General features: G+C 60.8%; 5 protein-coding genes across 5 annotated transcripts; all 5 read right to left on the bottom strand.

Moving 5' to 3' along the window:
* Positions 1-1,337: 1,337 nt before the first annotated feature.
* Positions 1,338-3,008, bottom strand: LMJF_27_2240 (conserved hypothetical protein; the record flags this gene model as incomplete). The annotated part of the gene is made up of 1 exon (XM_003721985.1): positions 1,338-3,008. One exon carries the CDS (start codon positions 3,006-3,008, stop codon positions 1,338-1,340), a length of 1,671 nt encoding a protein of 556 aa, XP_003722033.1.
* Positions 3,009-4,618: 1,610 nt separating this feature from the next.
* Positions 4,619-5,359, bottom strand: LMJF_27_2250 (conserved hypothetical protein; the record flags this gene model as incomplete). Its single annotated transcript, XM_003721986.1, has 1 exon — positions 4,619-5,359. One exon carries the CDS (start codon positions 5,357-5,359, stop codon positions 4,619-4,621), a length of 741 nt encoding a protein of 246 aa, XP_003722034.1.
* A 1,081-nt stretch (positions 5,360-6,440) lies between these two features.
* LMJF_27_2260 (conserved hypothetical protein) lies at positions 6,441-9,869 on the bottom strand (the record flags this gene model as incomplete). The annotated part of the gene is made up of 1 exon (XM_003721987.1): positions 6,441-9,869. One exon carries the CDS (start codon positions 9,867-9,869, stop codon positions 6,441-6,443), a length of 3,429 nt encoding a protein of 1,142 aa, XP_003722035.1.
* A 1,947-nt stretch (positions 9,870-11,816) lies between these two features.
* LMJF_27_2270 (conserved hypothetical protein) lies at positions 11,817-13,811 on the bottom strand (the record flags this gene model as incomplete). The annotated part of the gene is made up of 1 exon (XM_003721988.1): positions 11,817-13,811. One exon carries the CDS (start codon positions 13,809-13,811, stop codon positions 11,817-11,819), a length of 1,995 nt encoding a protein of 664 aa, XP_003722036.1.
* A 1,769-nt stretch (positions 13,812-15,580) lies between these two features.
* LMJF_27_2280 (conserved hypothetical protein) lies at positions 15,581-15,973 on the bottom strand (the record flags this gene model as incomplete). Its single annotated transcript, XM_003721989.1, has 1 exon — positions 15,581-15,973. One exon carries the CDS (start codon positions 15,971-15,973, stop codon positions 15,581-15,583), a length of 393 nt encoding a protein of 130 aa, XP_003722037.1.
* Between the last annotated feature and the right edge of the window lie 2,525 nt (positions 15,974-18,498).

The following is an 18,498-nucleotide window of genomic DNA, read 5'->3' on the forward strand; positions in this document are numbered from 1 at the left end:
CGCTGATCAAGTCACCTCGGTGGAAGGGGGGCTTTCAGTCTCACAGCACACTCTGGGTTTGCTTCTCCACGGCATCCACCACGTCCTGAATCCGGATCGCTCGATTGGTTACGACGCGGAGGCGCTCGACCGGTTCATAGAACGGAAAGAGAATATCGCGATAAAGCACCTCGAGCGTGCGCTGGAGCTCCTCAATGCGAGCGGCAGAAGCGGAGGAGAAGACATCGACACTGGCCGAGGCGGCGGTGGCTCCAGTGGCACAGCCGGAGGAGTGGGGGGGTACGTCTCCGGAGTTTGCAGGTGCAGAAGACATGACGCTTCTGGTGGTGGTCGCGTCTACGTGTTTGCCCTCGGGCACGTGCTCGCACGTGTGTCTGTGTGTCGCCCTGCGCGTGGGTATGCGAGGGGGAAGGGAGGGGCACCGAGGTCACCCACCTCCTCCGTTGTATCACTGTATCGGCCCGCTCAGCGTATGTTCAGCTGACCCCGACACAAGCACACACTATCTCAGTGTCGATGCGTTGTGCCGTCACTGTGAGCGGATGGGATAAAAAAGGAATCACGACCCACACTGCATATACTCATATGCATGTATGCATGCAAGTATGTACGAGTGCAATGCAGAGGTAGAGGAGGGAAGAAGAGCAAGGGAAGCAAGAGAGCGACACCTGTGAAAAACGAGGGGAAGGCAGGGTGCCACCTGCCATCTGAGAGGCCACGCGGCATACAAAATGTGCGCAGTGGGGTTGGGGATAACCAAGGACAGCGAGACAAGGAAAGGGGTGGTTGTTCCGCAACTAACCTCCTCCCACCCTCCCCCGTCTCTTGCTAGTATGTACGTTGGTGCACATACACGGCCCGCCTCACCTGTGTGTGTGTATCGGGGGGAGGGATAGGGCAGGTGTTGCGCTTGTTAGTTCGTTGTTGCTGCAGTTGCGCCCCTGTCCCTCGTTCCCTCCTCATTTGAGGGCAAAAAAAAAAGTGAGCAGAGACACTCGAAGAACAGACGCGCACGGGCGGTGAGGGGGGGGGGGTTACGTGGCGCGCCGCTCACTTGCACGCCTACCCGCCGCATGAAGGAGAAACAAGCACGCATTCGTGTATGCGTGCCATCGCGGGGAGTGCACGCGCGTGTCTGCGGTAACGCACCTGCGGGAGGACGAGGGGAGCAACAGACGCTGTGGAGCAGAGGGGCTGTCAAGCCGGTGTGCACATGCCCCTTCCCTCCCCTTCTCTCGCGGTGTCGCTGCCATATGGGTACGTCATGAGAATCTCGCCATCACACAAGCACAAACACACACATACACACACGAGCACACCTCTCTCCTTGATGAACCTCACTCGACGTCGTGTAGCAGCAGATCGAGCAGCGCGCCGAGCCGATCAGAGCAGGCGAGCACGCGGCGCTCTGGCTTGCCCATCGCCTTTGCCAGGACAATCCCGTCGCGCAGCAGCAGATGCACACCAGCCATCATGAGAGGTCGATCGGCTACCTTGTGGCAACTTAGCGGGTACTTGCGCGCATCGGTGAGCGTGTAAGGAGCTGCCAACACCTGCTCGGCGCTGATGTTCGGCGACTGAAGCACGCGACTCTGTCCGCTCGCTAGAACAATCGGATAGGGCAGTGAGCAGCTGTACAGGATAGAAAGCACAACAAGCAGGTGACCGGCATGGCCGAGAGCGATGGCCTCCTCCTGCATATCCTCTGCCGTGCTTGCCACCAAATGCGAGGCAGTGTCAGCTTCGGCGCGTCCAGCAAACATGATCGGGAGCGAACACTTGTTGATGTGGTCCTTCGCGTCCGCCGCGCGTGCGCAGGCCTCATTCGCGTACTGGGACGAAAGCTCCACCGTGTAAACGAGGCACAGCTCCCGCGCGCGCCGCTGCCGGCTTCTGGCGAGCTGAGCGCGGAGTCGCGCGCGTTGTGCCTCCTCTTCGCGGGCCGTGGCCCTTGATTGCTCTCCCACCTCGGGTGATACCGTGTAAGCCTGATAGCTCTGCAGCTTGGCCTGGGCCTCCTCTTGCCTCTGCAACCGCCGTTGCCGCTGCTCCACCTGCTCTCGCAGCGCCTCCAGCTCCAGCGTGGAGAGGGTCAGCTGCTCGCGTGCAGCTGTCAGCTGCGCGCGAAGTGCGGCACACCGTGCCTCCCCCGCACGCTCCAGTGGATCGGCGGCGGCTTCACGATTCAAGTCCGCTGCCAGCTGTGCCTGCCGCTCCTCTGTCAGGTCCGCCAGTCGCTGCCACGCAATTGTCGCGAGCGTTGCCGCCTTCACATCCCCTATGGTCATACGCAGCAGACCGGCACGAGGGACGGCAGTGGGCGGGTATCGCCAGCCAACGGAAGACGGTGCTCGACTCCACGGCAGCTCTTCACATGCCGCTGCCCCCTCCGCTGCGGCAGTCGCCACAATCGATGTTTGGCCAGTGATCGTGTGAAGCGTGGCAGGAAAGAAAGACGTGGGTTGCAGCTCGGCCCCCGTCGGCCGTGGGGCAAAAGTGCGAGTTCGAGCCGCCCGCATCTCCTCCAGCAGCGCCGTCGCCGCAGCTGAGATGTCTGACAGGCACACGCGCGGGACAAAGACGCCGTCCGTGTATCGTAAAAAGATGATGGGTCTGGTGCAGCATCGAGTTTGTGGCTGCTGCTGCTGCTCGAGGTGAAACACTCGGCTCAGTGTAGCGTCTGCCTGCTCCATGGTCGACCCGGCGTATACCACGTCGCACATGTCCACTTGGCAGCGATGCACGCACACGTCGGCGGGCACAATGTGATCGAGAGGAATAGTTGTGGGCGGCGTGGTATCTGATGCAGACGCCATCAATGACACCACGTTTGAGAGGCATGCAGCTGTGTAGTAGAAAGCAAGCTCAACCTGTGTGGCCGTGTCGTACGCATTCAGTTGCCCAGGCGGTATGGCGGACCAGCAGGGGTGTGAGCTGCCACGCGCCACCTCACTCGTATACACGTGAACCGGTGAGGTAACGAGCGTGGGTGGCCATCGCCCCTCCATGGCCCACTCGTCATCACCGTCGCCGCGGCTGCCGAGCTCCCTTGTAGCCCCTGTGTCATGCTTCGATCCCGCAGACGCGGTACTGCTCGCCTGGCCAACTCCAGCGGCAGAGGACGAGAACGGAGGAAGGGCACCGATGGTGTAGTAGACTTCGATGCACAAGGAGGGGTTGTGGAAGTTGACAGTGTGTGCTGATGAGCTGATGTCAACGATGGCTGCAGGGGTGGTGCGCGCTGCTTCGTCGCCGAGTGAGGCTATGTTCTGGTCTGGATGAGATGGGAGCGGCAAAGCCCAACGTCCAGAGCGATCAGCAGTCGTAGCGTGCGGTGGCGGCGACGATGGGCGACGCAACGTTCCCATGGTAGTCGCTTCCCCGTTAGACTGCATACTCGAGCTCTGACAGCTACCTCCCTCGCCACCCTTTGCCGAAGACGCAGTCAAGCGTAGCGAGGAGTCGTCGCCGCCATCATCAGGTGCACTCGTTGGCTGAGCTGGCACCGCAGTGGGTGCGGCGCGCCGCGGCCGCTGTGCCGCCAAGCATACATGTAGTGGAGCACAGCGGAGCGAGACACCGGTGAGGTGCCTAAGGCAGCGAAAGTCGAACGGAACCAGTGACGTCATTGAACGTGCCGCGGCGCAGTGAAACCGCCTTGAGAGAGCGGTGGCGGTTTGCTAAGATCTGCGGGAGGAGAAACAGAAAGGGGAGATGCGAAGGGCGGATCACCACCACAGCTCGGTCAGCCGTATCTACACCCTGTGACATGCAGGCGTGTGCGCCTGCATGTGTGTGTGTGTGTGTGTATGTGTGCATCACATTGGGACCGTGAAAAGGAGTGCGAAGGGGATGAAACATACAAGCGACACACGAGAGGGATTATATGGGGGGAAGAAGCGCACACGTACCGTACGAGTTGCGAGCGAGTCTGTGAAAAGAGTGGTAGAAGCACCGACGCGGCAAAGAAGACCGCGAAAGCACAAAAAGAGAAGGGAGCGAGCGAGGCACGCACGGCATACACGAATTCAAGGGTTCTTGGCACCATTCCCCTCCCTCTGCCCTTTGCTTCTCTCCCGCTGCGCCCCATCCCCACTCTCCTCTTTCTTTCCCTTCTTCGAGCACACCTGCACAGGTTCGGCAACGCGTATGTGCGTGGCATCGTGGGGAAGCCCAACACTGCAAAGCAGAGCTGAGAGCTGCCCCACTTCCGAGTTGGGTTCACGTCTCCCCTCCTCTATCGGTGGGACTCTCTCTCTCTCTGTATCCTTGTTTGCGTTTATGATGGAAGGTGGCTTATCCGTTTCTTGACCGTGTGTGCACCCCCGCACCCCGCGCGAGCCTCACACGCACACAAACACGCTTACACCAGGCAACAACAGGCTTTATTCGGTTTATCTTGTGAACGGCACAGCCGCCAGCGGCGCTCCTTGCCCCTCCTCCCTCCTCCTTCCCCTCCCGGTCCCACCAGCGTCCGCCAACATCGTGGGAAACTACTGTCTCAGCGCCCGGCTGTATAGCCACTCAGGCATTGATGCAAGCGGTGTATGGGAGAGACAATAAGAAAAAGGAAGCGGCGCGCCAGCCCTCGGCCATCTCGCCAACTGCAGTGGCCGCCTCACAGCTTGTTGTCCTCAGCCTGGTTGGCAGGAAACACTTCGCCACGCCTTTTTGGCGGCTCTGGTGCACTGCAGCGGTCCGTCTTCGCTTGCCCACCGCCTACCCCCATGCCCGCGGCACTACCGCTGACGCTGCTAGCCGGCTCCACGCGTGTGTGTCCCTCGCACACCCGTGCGCATTGCACGTGCGCTGTCATCGGATATGCGGAGAGGCACACTGATTTGGTGATGTAGTCGATGCCGTCCAGGTTGCAGTCGTCCGTGCACGAGATGCAGTAGAAGGCTGTCACGTGCTTGATTCCGCCCTGCAGAGAGTCGTCCACCGGTGCCGCGACAGCCTGTTGTGCCAGCTGCGTCGCCGTAACGACGGGAGAAGAGAGGCTGTTCGTGAGCCCCACCACCTCTGCGCCATGGGGAATGATGGGTGCCACGGAACCCGGCATCAGCCGCATCAGCACCTGCCCATCCGTCGAGCAGATACGTCCATCACGGAGCAGGGCAGACATGAGACCGCGGAAACGCGCGTACGTGCGCGGCGGCCGCAACGCCGGCGACACCTCGATCACCTTTCCTTGCCGCACGAAGAGACTCATGTACACGCGCAGCCGGTGCTGGTAGGCGAGGTCGGAGTCGAAGAGGGCCAGGAGACACTGATGAACAATGTCGGGCCGCACGTCTTTCAGGGACTCGTTGGCGATCTCGGTCGTCGCCGCCCTGTCGTAGGCGTCTACAAGACCCATGTTGCCCAGCAGGATGCCAGCCTTCTCTAGGATGACGACAATATCACGCGACTTTTCGGCATTGCTGCGGCTACCGCTAGTGTTGCGAGGAGCGTTGCCCGTGGGGCGGCCACCTCGAGACGAGGAAGCAGCAGCAGCAGCAGCAGTGCCGGAGCATTGTGACGACGACGAGAAGCGAGGCTTGGTGAGAGACGAGGAGAAGGAGCGGGTCCCAACGCTGCCAGTGCCCCCACGGCCGCCGCGACCGCCACGCGTGCGCTCGCCGGGCAGGTGTGGCCGCGGGATGGACTCGTCCGCGACTTGCGGTCGGTACCCGCCGGACCACTTGGAGCTGCTAGACATGCCGGCTGCGCTGTGGTCCCGATCACGAAAGCTGTCGCAGCGGTCGCCGCCACCACGGCCACGACGACCGCGGCCCTCGAAGCTACCGCTGCCGCTGCGCTGGCGTTTAAAGTTGGACTGCATACCTACTGCCGATGAAGCAGGCGGGAAAAGAAGAGCCAAAGAAGTAAACACAAAAGGAGTGAGTTGTAGAAGCATGCCTGCTCGCCGATGAAGGGGCAAGCGCCGTCCGCCTGAGCTCTGGAGATGTGGTGCGTACGTGCGCATGCGCGTGTGTACATGCATCCTTTCGAATGGTGCGAGTCTCTCCTTACGACTGGTTGTCAGAGACTCACCTCAGGGAGCAGTGAGCAAACGAAAACGATGATGATGAAGGCAGCACGCTGAGATATCATATACGTCAGCGTGTACTCGCGATACTGTGGCGTGCACTTTCGTTTTTCGTTTTTTTTCGGTGGGGGGTCCGCGCCTTCTGAGAAGCCACGAAGCCATTCAGCACGCCGTGGGTCCTTTGAGAAACTTTAACAAAAGGGGGGAGGGGTGCACAGCAAGGAGCAGCACCCACATCCAGCACTGTGCTACTGCCCCCGTGTGCATCTGTCTGGGCGTGAGGGAAGCCTAGAGAAGTCCAGAGTGAGGCTAGTGCGCGCACATTCGGCGCTTGCCTTCACTCACTCCACTGAGCTTTTCTCCCCCACGCCATCCTGCACTGTCGCCCTCCCCGCTGCATCGCGTAGCGTTACTCCACGTCGATCACCTGCGCAGGCAACGGCACGCGACGGCACCCGACCGACTCCGTGTCTGTCGGTGTGATGACGGGAACGTCGCGGCAGGTTTCTTCCTCGCTGCCCGGTGGCGCCGACGCCTTGAGAGACGCGGCAGGGAGCGGTGGTGGAAGGGGGGCTCCGTCGACCGCAGCAGTTGAACCGCTAGTAGCGGGACCGCTTGCATTTCCAGCACGCAGCAAGAAGGCGCGGCCCAGCTCCTGAATGCGCTCCACGCTTTGCACAACAGCCGCGACATCGGCCTGCGCGTCATCGCCGTTTTCGGTCTTGCGGCACTTGCTCGGGTTCTCGGTATCGTTGAGGAAGACCAGATCGCGCGCTTGAAGGTGTCGCAGCACGGCCTCGCAATACAGGAGACCTCGGCGCAGGTCCTCGTTAGACGAGGGCGGCGCCGTCGCGTCCATGTGCAAAGGTGCCGCGTGAAGCGCCTCCGCCAGCGTTGGCGCCGACGCCAACTCCTCTGCCTGTTCGCCCTCCTCCATAGCGCGACGACGGGCCAGAAGCCATTTCTCCATCTCGCACCACTGCACTGCCTCGCGGCGCCACAGCGCAGGCCAAGAGGGGCAGCGACCATCAGCATCGTCATCGCCTCCCACCTTGTCGACCTCTCCGGATATACTTCCATCGTCACCTTGTAGGAGCTCCATGAGTGAGTGGGTGGCATGCTCGGACAGGTGCAGCTTCTCTAGCGGCAGCGTCGTGCACTCCAAGACGTGCAGCAGCGCAGCAGCAGCGTCTGCGAGGGCGACAGGGTCGTCGGTGCGCACAGCCGCGGAGCCCTCGCTTACAGTACAAGGTCCGCTTGCAAAGGCAAGGTCCGTCCATCGACGCACGCACGCAACCAACACTGCGTCCTCGGGGCTGTCCGTCAGCGGCACCACGGCGACCTCGTCCAGCAGCCGCGCGGCCACCCAGCGTGCCACGCGAGCGTAAGGTAGACCAGATGGCAGCTCCGACCCCTCGCTCGCCTTCGAGAGATCCGACTCACATTCTAGCGACTGCAGGATGTGCGTCAGAGAGGCGAGTAGCGGCGCAAGAGACAGCAATACTGTCTTCAGCTCCATCGCGCAACGCTCCGCGGCGTCCGCCCCGCCCGCATCGGCCGGGGCATTAGGTCGCTGCTGCGCCACAGCAACGGCAAGAGCGCGCCATGCACGAGGTACACCCAGGAGCAACAAGGCAGGCTGGGCACGTCGGGCGAGCTTTGCGGGCGCCGAGGTCCTCCCTGTCCCAGCGGTAGACGCGTGCTGCCGCACAGATATGAGCAGTTCACGCATCTGCGTTGTGGCGTCGGTCACTGCTGACGTTTCGGTGATAGTTGCCATCTCGCTCACCTTGCTCGCGCAAAGTTGGGGGGTAATGTGTGCCCGCATCACCGCCGTTAAGTGCGCGATCACCCTGGCACCCGCCGCACCGTCAACCTCACCTACGCACTCTACTCCAGCTGTCGCTGCGGCGCGTGGGGAATGCAACCCTAGCATCTCTTCTCCGTAGGCCAGTAGCGCTACCGCTGCGCAGATCCATTGAAGCGGTATTGCAGCCATCGCATGTGCGCTCCCGAAGTCCGCCGGTTGCTCTGAGCCAGCCTTGCACCTGCCATCCCGGAAATCGTGTCGCTGCAGCCGCAAGAGGCCCTCAACGAGTGAAGATGCCCCACAGCGAAGATCAGCCAATACCCGCAGCAGCAGATGTACGATTGTCGCTGCATCCTCAGTGGTGGAGGGTATACCCGGAGACCGTGCAGCGGATGCTACGTCGGTCACTGCCTCTTCCGCTCGACGGAAGAGCTCCGCCCACGCCTCCAGCACCATTAAGGCAGCCGAAGAGGAGTGAAGCGTGCCGGCGACAGACGACAGGAGGAGAGAAGCAAAGTGCGTACTCTTGGCGACAACTACATGCGACTCAGTTTTTCCGTCTCGGGACCCTGATGTGTCCAGCTCCGCCGCTGCCACCATGGCTTCCACTCCGTGAGATTCACTTGCGCGCAGAGACCCTGCAGCACCTGCGCGACTGGGCTCATTGCTCTGCTGGGGCGCGTCGCGCACGCTAAAAAGCCACTGTTGCCACACGGTGGCAAGCCTGTCCGTCCACAGCGCGCGCAGCGACATGGGAGGCACTGCTGATGACGCATCTGAGGCTTCAGAGCAGAAAACATCCGGCGGCAGTGCAGCTGCCCACGTGAGCACCTCCACCCGTAGCAGAGAAGCTCGAGTCACGGAGGTGTGCGCCTGCCCCTCCTCGGCTGTGCAGTGCGTCCACCACATCAAACTCTTCATAACCAGCTCTTGCGTTCCGCGTGGGGTCAGCCGTCGCCAACTTGACGCCTGCGCGGGCGTCGCTTCAGCGGTCGCCGCTTCATCCTCCTCTGCCTCTCGCTGGCCGGGATCACCCTCCTGCTTCGCCGAGCCCGCACCGGTGCCGGAGGCAGAAGGCGAGGTCGCCTCCAGCGCGCCTCGCACGACATGCAGATATAGGCTGAGTGCGGCAGTGGCAAGTGCCATGCGCACCGTCACCCCGCCGTCCGCCGCCTCCTCCACCTCCCGTGCGACTGCCGTCGATACGCAGTGGGTCAGCAGCTCCTCCACCACGCTGGATGGACTCTCGCAGCGTTGCTGTGGTGGTAGTGCAGCTGAAGGTCCCGAAGTGGCTGCGCCACGCGCCACCGACGATGCAGCGCCGTTCCCGTCCGCCTCCTCAGCGCTGCATGCTGCCTCTGCTTCTGGCTCGCTGCTGTGTACACTTGCTGTAGAAGCGGCGGCGGCGTTACCAAGACAGTCGAAGACGGCGTGGAGGCGTACCACAATGTTGTCGTAAAGCAGCGACACTGCCTCTGTGTCCAGTGTACTCGTCGCCACCGTCACACATACGGCGAAGTACAGCCGTACGAGCTGGCCAATCACGGCTGTCGCGTCTGGTGTGCGGAGGAGTAGCAGCTGGGGATGGGCTCGAACCGTGGATACAACGTGCGACGCAAAGAACGCGGCCAGACGAACGCGCTTGGTGTCGCTCCAGTCATGCGTCAGCACGCCACAGCGAAGCTGCTCGACCATGTGCGTGACGGCGGCGCTGTAGTAAGCCGGCTCCACCCCCTCCTGCGTAGCAATCGTGAGAAGCAGTTTCCACGCTGCGTTGAGCATCGTCAGCTTCTTCGGCGCCGCCTCCACCGCCGTCGTGGCATCGCAGGCCTCCAGAACGCTGGAAAACAACGCTGGCGTGCAGTTCGAGGCCAAGTGCTGAGCCGACTGCACAAGTGGTGCCAAGGCGTCTGCGCTCGCTCGACGCTGACACGCTGCGCGAAGAATGCGGACCGCCTCATCCACGTCGACGAGACGGGTAGCCGACGGCGACATCGTCTGAAGTTGACCTCTCGCGCCTCCACTCATCGCTCGTTTGGGTGTGTTCGACGCCCCCTCGTCGTTACTGGATGAAGAGTTGGAAAGCAAAGAGATACGTGTATGTGACTAGAATTCGGTAGTGCCGCGGGGATGAGCGTAGCGGGGACCCGTGGCAGCTTGCGTGGCACTTTCAGGGGAGGAAAGCGAATGGGGGGAGGTAGTGAGGAGCACAACCTTGCGTGACCCCCTCGTACTCTGTCTGTTCCTCAGGTCTTCTCTTCTAGATGAGCAGGAGGGAGGGGGTGTTCTTCTCTATTTTCTGCCATATACTCGAAACCGCGCAGCCAACGGCGGAGTTTCCGCATGTAGCAGTGCGTGCGTGAGGATATGAAGGTGTCTCACTCTGTATGCTGCTGTGTGCGTGTCCGAGAGAAACCGAGTGGCGGTGCATGCGAGGTGGGAGGGGAGGAGGGGACAAGGTTTGCTCCCAGCTGCTATTCTCTAGCCCGCTCTTCTCTGTGAGGGTCTCTGTGCGCTTTGGGGTCACTACGGGAAGAAAAGAGGACACGAAGACAAAGTGGAGGAGGGACACGGCGGTGAAGGGGCGAAAAGAGAAAGAGAGACAACAGCACCGCGCAACAAGCGCGCCGCACAGAGTGTGTATGAGCGGAGGCGGATCATCTGTTTCTGTCAAAGAGTAGACGCCCCACACACTCACCCGCAAGCGTCTGAGACTCTTTTTTTTTTAGAAGGGGGAGGGAAAGGGGGGGCCGCTTGGGAGACTGAGGTACACCTCCCCCCTCTTCCTCTTATTTTCACTGCTCGCGCCGACAGCGGCTCGTATGTTGTTTAGTGCTCCAAATATGAGAGATGCGGAGTGAAACCGAGAAAAGTACGAGTCCAAAAGGAGGTCCATGGCCGGGGCGAAGGCATAAAACAAGCGCAGACATAACGACAAAGCCCGTGGAAGTGAAAAACACGAAAGTGGTGCCTCCTTCTCCAGCACAGGATGCAGAAGTGGACAGACCACTGTCGATTCGTGCGTGATGCACGCACGGAGCTTGCCCCATCACTGTTCTCCTGCTCCTCTCCACCGCCACTGCACCACTCTCTCTCTCTCTCTCTCTCTCGCCACCCACCACCACCACTCGCCTTCCTCATTTTCACCGTTCTAATATGTGGAAGAGAAAGAGTCTCCGGCCGTGCGTCATGCGCACCCCCGCGTAGTCGGGTCTCCATCTCATCGCGTGTCCGTTGCTCGACTCACGGCACTCGCAGTCACGCAAGCACCTCACAAGCAGAGGGGCGACAGAATAGAAGGACGGTGCCACCAGAGAAGAGACAACAAGGGAAGGGGAGAACCATCTGAGAGAGTGCGCGCACTCGTGCGGCGATCTAAAAGTTTGACAAAGGAAGTATATGTGTATATAGCCGGCGTCATCGAGCCGTCTGCTTCTGCGCGCGTGCGTGTCTATTCTAGAAAGAAAACGGTAGGAGTGTGAAAACCGCGCAAACAACCAGAACAAAAAGAAGGAGGGAAAGATAGTGACAGAGCTGTGAGACGGAGATTCACAGAGTGCGCGGCGGATGTCATGCTGACGGCCGACACGTAATCGGCCATGTACATGGATGGGCGCGCTATCCGTGTGGGCAGCCAAGACACCGAAAAGAGAAAAAAAAAGGAGAAGCACGCTTCCATGCATGTCCGTGTGACTGTTCCTGTATATGATGCGCTGGAGCAACCTCTAAGCAAGGTGAAGCTGTTGTGTAGGTAGTGGCGTCGGGGCCTGTGTTGTGAGCCACCTTCGGTCGGCAAAATCACTTCGACAAATAACAACTTCACCTTGCGTAAAGGTTGCTCCAGTGCATATGCACACAGAGAGAGCCACATGGACGCGCATCCTCCCTCCCCTCCCCTTGACATGCTATAACCCGGTGTCATGCAAAGTAGGGAATAGGGAAACGTGCAGTGCGGCCGCTCCGTCAGTCATATCGCTACTGAGTAGTGGCGGCGTGCATGTGCAGGATTAGTGGCGGCGACGGCGGCAGGTGCACTTGACACGTGGAGGCACCCCCGCCGTCGGCGTTGGCATTGTCGTGACGGCCCGGCGTGGGAGTTGCGCCAGGGGCACCCGGAAGGGGACTGCTGTCGGCGCTGTAGGCGCCGCTGTTGTTGGTAAGATCAACAATGTCTACATCCTCCTCCCAAGCGGTGTTCTTCGCGGCAGCGAGGAGGGCCTCGCCACCCATCTCGTTTCGCTTGGTAGCCATCTGCGGTGTGGTTGTGTCCGAGGTCGCCGTCTCTGGAGTTCGTGCAATTGACACTTCGTGGGGCGCTGCGTCCAGGCTCGCCTCGGCATCGATACCGCTAATCCACTCCGTGATTGAGGCCAGCCTCTGCTCGAGCGCTGCGTGCCGCACCTCCCACGCCGCTTTCTCGGCCGCGTGGTCGACGAGCAGCTGCTCCAGGGCGTGGGAGAGAATGTTGCACTGCCGCTCTGCCTGAGTCGCCCGTGCCAGCGCCGCGTCGCACTGGCTCTGCAGAGCCGTCTCTTGCTCCTTTCCCAGCGGTGACGTGGTCTTCGCTACGCTGTGTGCATCATGGATCTGAAAGAGCGTGCGCGCAGATGGCGGAGACAAGGGGAAGGCGACAGTTCCCCCTGGCGATTGCCCGGCAGCGCGACGCGGCGCTGTCGTCTGCTCCTGCTTCAGCTGCATTGACAAAGACTCGGTGCGCCTCAGAGCACGCTCGGCTCTGCGGTGAGAAGCCCCTGTAGCGTCCCTTTCCTCCGACCTGGCGCCGCGCAGCCCCTGCGCGCTGGCGGACGTCTCGGGGATGCGCGACGCGCAACGACGAGCCGACGACGGCGGCTTCGATCCTGGCACACTCACCACAGGTCGTTGCTTTCTCTGCGGCTGCCGCTGATTCCAGACCGGACGAGCCGCCTGTACCGGATGCGGATTCCATTGTGGGTGTGAGAGCTGGTTGTGCACAGAGTCCGAGCGGATGCCGCTAAGGCTCCTGCATGCTGCTGCGCCGGGCGTCCCAGTCGACGCCGCGGCCGCACGACCCCAGAAGCTGTTCACTACCTCTTCGGTTTCTTGCATTTCAGTATCCAATGGCGCGCACGCATCGCTGTGGTCAGGCCGCTCCGCGCTGAGAGACCGCCGACCCCGCGATACGCCAGAACAGCGGCCGTACTGCAGGCTGCTCCGCAGTGCTCCTCCCGTCGCGTACAAGTCGGTAGATGGCGGTCGAGGATCGGGCGAAGTGACACGGGACCGCTGATGCATTGCACGTGCAGCTGCTCGAGCTCGTCGGCCAGCAAGCGCGTCAGCTTCGGCTTGCGCCGGCTCCGCCGCAGTTGCCAGGGTCGATCCCTTCACCGTGGAGGAGGCAGACATAAGCGACGGACTACGCAACCGCGATCGCCCCATCGATCGATGGCCTGCATCGCTTGAGCGTACTCCTGTGCCATCAGCAAGTTCGACGCCGGGAGGCGAGAGCCGCCGAGGCAGTGGAGAAGTTTCCCGATGACGCACCGCACCAGGCTCCGCATCTTGTTCCGCGTTGCAAGTGCTGGCGCTGTGCTCCGGCGGCACACCCGCGCAACTCATGCGCACGCGTTGCACAAGCCGCTCCAGGAACTCCTCCTTCTGCAGAAGGAGCTCACCAGTGGGCAGGTTGGTTTGGAGCGCACCCGATCCAATCACAGACGACGACTTGGAAAGCACATCGACAGGCGTGGTTTGCAGAGCCCCACTCCTCTTCTGCACCGTCTCCTCTAGCTGAAAAAGCTCGTTGTACAACTTGCCGTCAGCGCCGCAACCGCTGCTCTCCCCACACTCGTGCCACGGCGGCGACTCCACCACTGCAGCAGTCCCGGTGCTGCATTCATGCACACAAAGCTCTGTGGCTGGCAACGGTGATGCACCCTCAGTGGCGGCGAACGTCCCGCGCGGTCGAGCAGCAGCATGACGACACCTCATGCTTGTGGAGGGCGAGTAGACAGTCACCTTCACCGCCGCATTGCCGCCGTTAGGGGAGCTGAGTGTTGGGATCTTGACCGACGGCGCGACAGGCACGCGGTTCGGATCACGCGCCGCAAACATCGCTCGGGTCCTCCTAGCAGTGATCTTCTGACGATCACTGTGTTTGTGTAAGCGAATGAGTACGTCTGTGTGTGGTATGTCATTCATGTATCGCCGTTGTTCCCTCCAAAGCGTCCGCAAAACACGCCTGCGCTTCTCGCTCTCTCTCGCACGCACACACACACACACACACACACACACCGGTAGACAGAGAGAGGGAGCTAGAGAAAGACACGGTAGTGTGAACGAGGGAGGAAACGGTGTGCACTATCTATCCTTTTGTGTTGTCTTTGATTTATTTTTATGATGGCGACGGAACGTTTATGGCGTATGCGCTGTCGACTTGCTCGAAAGGTGCTCGAAAAAAAAAAGGATCTAAGCTGGACCTCCCACTTGTTGCCCCTTCGTTCCCCACCCCCTCTCTGTCGCTGACGCGCGCTCGTCAGTCGATAACGGATGTGGAGATGAAGAGAAAGCGAGAAAGAGCAGGCAGGAAACGAAAAGAGAAAAGAGAGGCGTCTCCGTGTGTGTGTGTGTGTGTGTGCCGCGCACGTGTGGGGAGAGTCTGAGGTGCCCACTTGCTGCAAAATGGGAGGATAGCGTGTCGGATAAGAGGACGAGGGAGAGGAGTGGGCACGAGGAAAGAGATGTGTCAATCGATCGATCCACTGCAGCGTCGCCCTTACTCTCTCGCGCGCTACACCCCCGTTGTGTGTTCCCTCTAAAACTGCTGTTGTCAACGCGCAAAATGGTGAGCAGCGTCCAGATGGATGAGACGGCTGAATTAAGGTAAGACGCGCTTCTGCAGGTGCCACACAGAGAGAAGAGCAGGCGCAACAGCAGCAATCGAAAGAGAGAGAGAGAGAGTGCAAGACGGTGGGCAGAAACTAGTGTCTGTGTGCTAGCGAGGTGGTGAGAGAAAGGAGCATGATGTGCGTCTGCGTGCCTGTGTGTCAGTGAGTAAGACGCACTAGCGGTTTCGATCGCCGTTTCGTTTCTCTTTGTTCAAGACTGAAGGAATGGCAAAGCAGATCGGGAGGGAGAGGCGGAACCAGGCGCATGTATGTGTGTGTATGTGTTGCCTAAAACCCCTCCCACTGAGCCATCATGGGTGGTTAGTCCCTCCCTGCAGATTATTCTCGCTGTGTGCGTGGTTGCTTTCTTTTGTTGTTCAGTGCGTGGTAGATGGAAGCGAAGGCCCTCCTCCTGCAACGTGCAGCACAGTGCAGAAAGAATGGAAGGGGGGAAACAGAGGAGAGGGAAGCCCGCACGCCTGTCACACACTCGCACACAAACCACGGTTCCGTTTCTATCAAGGCGCCAGCTGACCTACCAGTGCGAGGGAAAGAGAGCGAGGAGGAAGCGGAGGAGACGGAAGACCACACTAACAAAGTGCAAGGGGCCACTGAGAAAGTCGGAAAGAAAAAACGAAAGAGGAAAGTCTAAGAGAGGATATCGTGACCATCGGTAGTAGTACGGAGAGAGGGAGACAAGACGAAAACAGACACAGTGTCAAAACCCTCAGACACACAGAGAGAGGCAGCGGTACAGAGCCGCAGTGAGCGAGACAGACACGCCCACATGCATGTCGACAAGAGCGCATACACATACTCACCACAACCCCGAAAAGCAAGCGAAAACAAAACAGCTCGTGCGTACCTACGCACTCAGTCAGGGATCAGGGCACCCCTTGCCATGTCATTACGGTGGATGAATCCCATCACATTATTCAAGGCCTCAAACCACGTGTCGCATTTGTCTTTCAGCTCGGTCGCCAGCTGCAGCACCCGCTTCCTCGTCTCGATCAGCAGGACGTAGTACGTCTTAGGGAATGCGCCCTCGTCCACGCTGAACAGGTCGCGCGAGGTGACCTGGCAGATGTCGTCGAGGCGTACACTGCCGCAAAAGTGCGGGCTGTAGGTCTCGTAGTTGCTCCACACGAGAAGGTAGCTTTTCGTGTCGATCCAGAACCACCGCCGGTGTACCGAGTCGCCCTTGGATGTCCACTTGTAGAACCAATCGCCAGCGCGCAGTGTCTCGACACTCATGCGCAGGTCCATGGTAGAGTGGGCGTCCGGAAGACCAAGGGTGGGCTTGCGCTCCACCCGCGCAGGAGGCCGTGATGGTCTCGGTGAGCGCTGTGGCGGTAGCGCCGCGGACGTTGAACGGTACCGTCGTGAGCTGCCTCCCTGGGAGGAGGGTGACAGCGGTGCCGCCCCGGTCGCAGAGCCCATGTACACAACAGGTGGTGCGTAGGCCTCTCCGCGTTGCCGTGCGTGGCAACGTCCCCGCCGACCAGAGCGTCGCTCTCTGCTAATCGCCCCCTCTTCCTCGCGGCCCGCTCCCTTGCGCCGTCGTGAATCTGCTCGCCACTGCTGGCTGGCATCGCGGGGTGAAGGTTCTCCAACGCCAGAGCACCCGTGTCGCTCGGGTGGGAAGCTCACGATCTCGGCTTCGTTGTCGTCGTAATCATGGCCGCACGGCTGAGCGCCGTGTCCCCGATGATGCCCCGATCGGTGACGAGACGAGCGGCGGTGATCATTGCGGCCGCCTCTAGATTTGCGGGAAGGCCACTTCATGCGTGGCTCCGTGGCTGGCCCATCACCCCCCTGTGAGAGATGGTTTGTGTCTCGTTGACTCCCAGCTATGGGCGAAGTGCGCGTGCTTGTGCAGCTGCGGTCACGCCAGGTATTCATGCCCGTCGGCGCCACCGAGAGCGGATGCACGTGTGGAAAAGATGTCTGCCAGTCCCACAGTGCCTTGATTGGTGCCCGCTCAGGCCACAGAGGCTTGCGTGGAACAGAGCACGACCACGGAATGTAGAGTGGTGGTGACACAGGCTCGGTGGGGCGCGCGCGCTCCCTCGATCTAGAGAACCAGCCGGACGCTGCTGATGCGGGAGCTGGCGATCGCCACGGATCTGTGCGTCGTCGCGAGGCCGAGTTCGGGGTGCTGTAGGCTAGTGATGGGACGCGGCCGGGAGACTGGAAGCGCAACCCTCCATTTAGCGCTGCCTTTGGATTTGGCGACGTGAGCAGCGGCATGGCTGCTGCCGCTGACCTGCCCCGTGGCACACTTTGCCGCCGGTCCGACGGCGCAGTTGATGCTCCTGGCGAAGAGTGGGCAAATGGCGGCGAGGTCGGTGCTGCTAGCGTTGGCACCGTCTGCGCCGCTGCCGACATCCTTGGGCTACCCGCCGTCTGCGTGCCCGTGGAAGAACAGCAGCGCTTGAAAGGCGTGGGTGGCGGCGGCGACATCACGCCGTTGGCGTACTCGCGCGATGGCGGGGCCGCTACTGGTTCATGGAACGTACCTAGCACACCACGGCGCTGTCGTGCCTCTAAAATGCGCGACAGGTGCGCCTCGTGTAAGCTGTCCATTCTCGACTAAACGCAACCGTGCCCCCCCCCCCTTCCTCTGCCTCGTGTCTGAGTGTGAGAGCAGAGTCTGTGTAAGTCTCTCTTCACCAAGTCTAACGTGCAAAGAATTATCAACGAATCAGGGGCATGCGGCGCGGAGTGCTTGATCGTGTGGAAACACCCACACAAACAAAAGGAATAAGATCTGTAAAAGGGAGGGACAGGGCAGACAACGCGGAGAGGTGTGGTGCGGCACAGGGAAAAGAAAAGGAGAGATGAATACAAAGGGGTGCAGAGGAAGAACAAAGGAAGAAGAGGGAGCTCAGACACGCACGCGCAGAGCGACAGAGCCTTCAGCGAAGAGAGACCACAACAACGGATCACTTCTTTTGTGTTGTTCAACCGGTGTCCATTTCTGCCATAGAACGCATGTTAAACGCCACTCCACCCTCGGGCCTTCCACAGGCCCATCGAGTGGCGCGAAGCAGCGGGAGACAAGCGCAGCAGCAATGCGTCACCCCAGCCATCTGAGCACAGCCCCTGCGTCAAACGCTACCCACCCAGTCGCCTCCCAGACTGCCTCGCGGCCGCGCCCATTGTGCCCCCCACCCGCCCCCACCGGGTGCACCCCCTCGGGGTCGCATAAAGGCTCCCCACCACCAGGCAGCGAGCACCGGGTGGGGCACCCGCGAGTCGCGCTGACGCTCGGCCCATCGCGCGGACGGCACAAGCGTCTTCACAGTCACCGGCCGCTCCAGCAACACGCCGTCCAGGGCCTGACTGCCAACAGGAGTCGCGCTGGCCTCCCCCCTGTGGAGTGGGCACCTGACCCTGTCACCACCAGAAGCGGTTCGGCACTGGCAGGGGTAGGGGGTGGGGGGCTGCCTGACTTTCGCCACAGAGTGGGGGAGGGAGAGGTACGGAACCGTGTGACGCCACGCACGGAGGTGTATGCCCTCATCATCAGGGAGCACAAAAAAACAACGAAGGCATGCTCCCGGAGAGGCAAAACACATAACGGACAAGGCGGGGAGAGTCAACAACGCCAAAAGGCTATGATGGCGGCAGAACGAAACAGAGCACCACGTGGAGTGATGGGGGAGAAGAAGGAGTGAGAGCAGTCTCCCGTGTACATTGTGTTGTGTGGGGCCTGCCGTGCTGAGCAATTCCAAAAAAGTGCGGCGGTTGTGCGGATGAAAGAACCAAAGAAAGGTGCCTTGATGGAC

The sequence above is a fragment of the Leishmania major genome, chromosome 27 (assembly GCF_000002725.2).
Source record: "Leishmania major strain Friedlin complete genome, chromosome 27".
Classification (NCBI taxonomy): domain Eukaryota; phylum Euglenozoa; class Kinetoplastea; order Trypanosomatida; family Trypanosomatidae; genus Leishmania; species Leishmania major.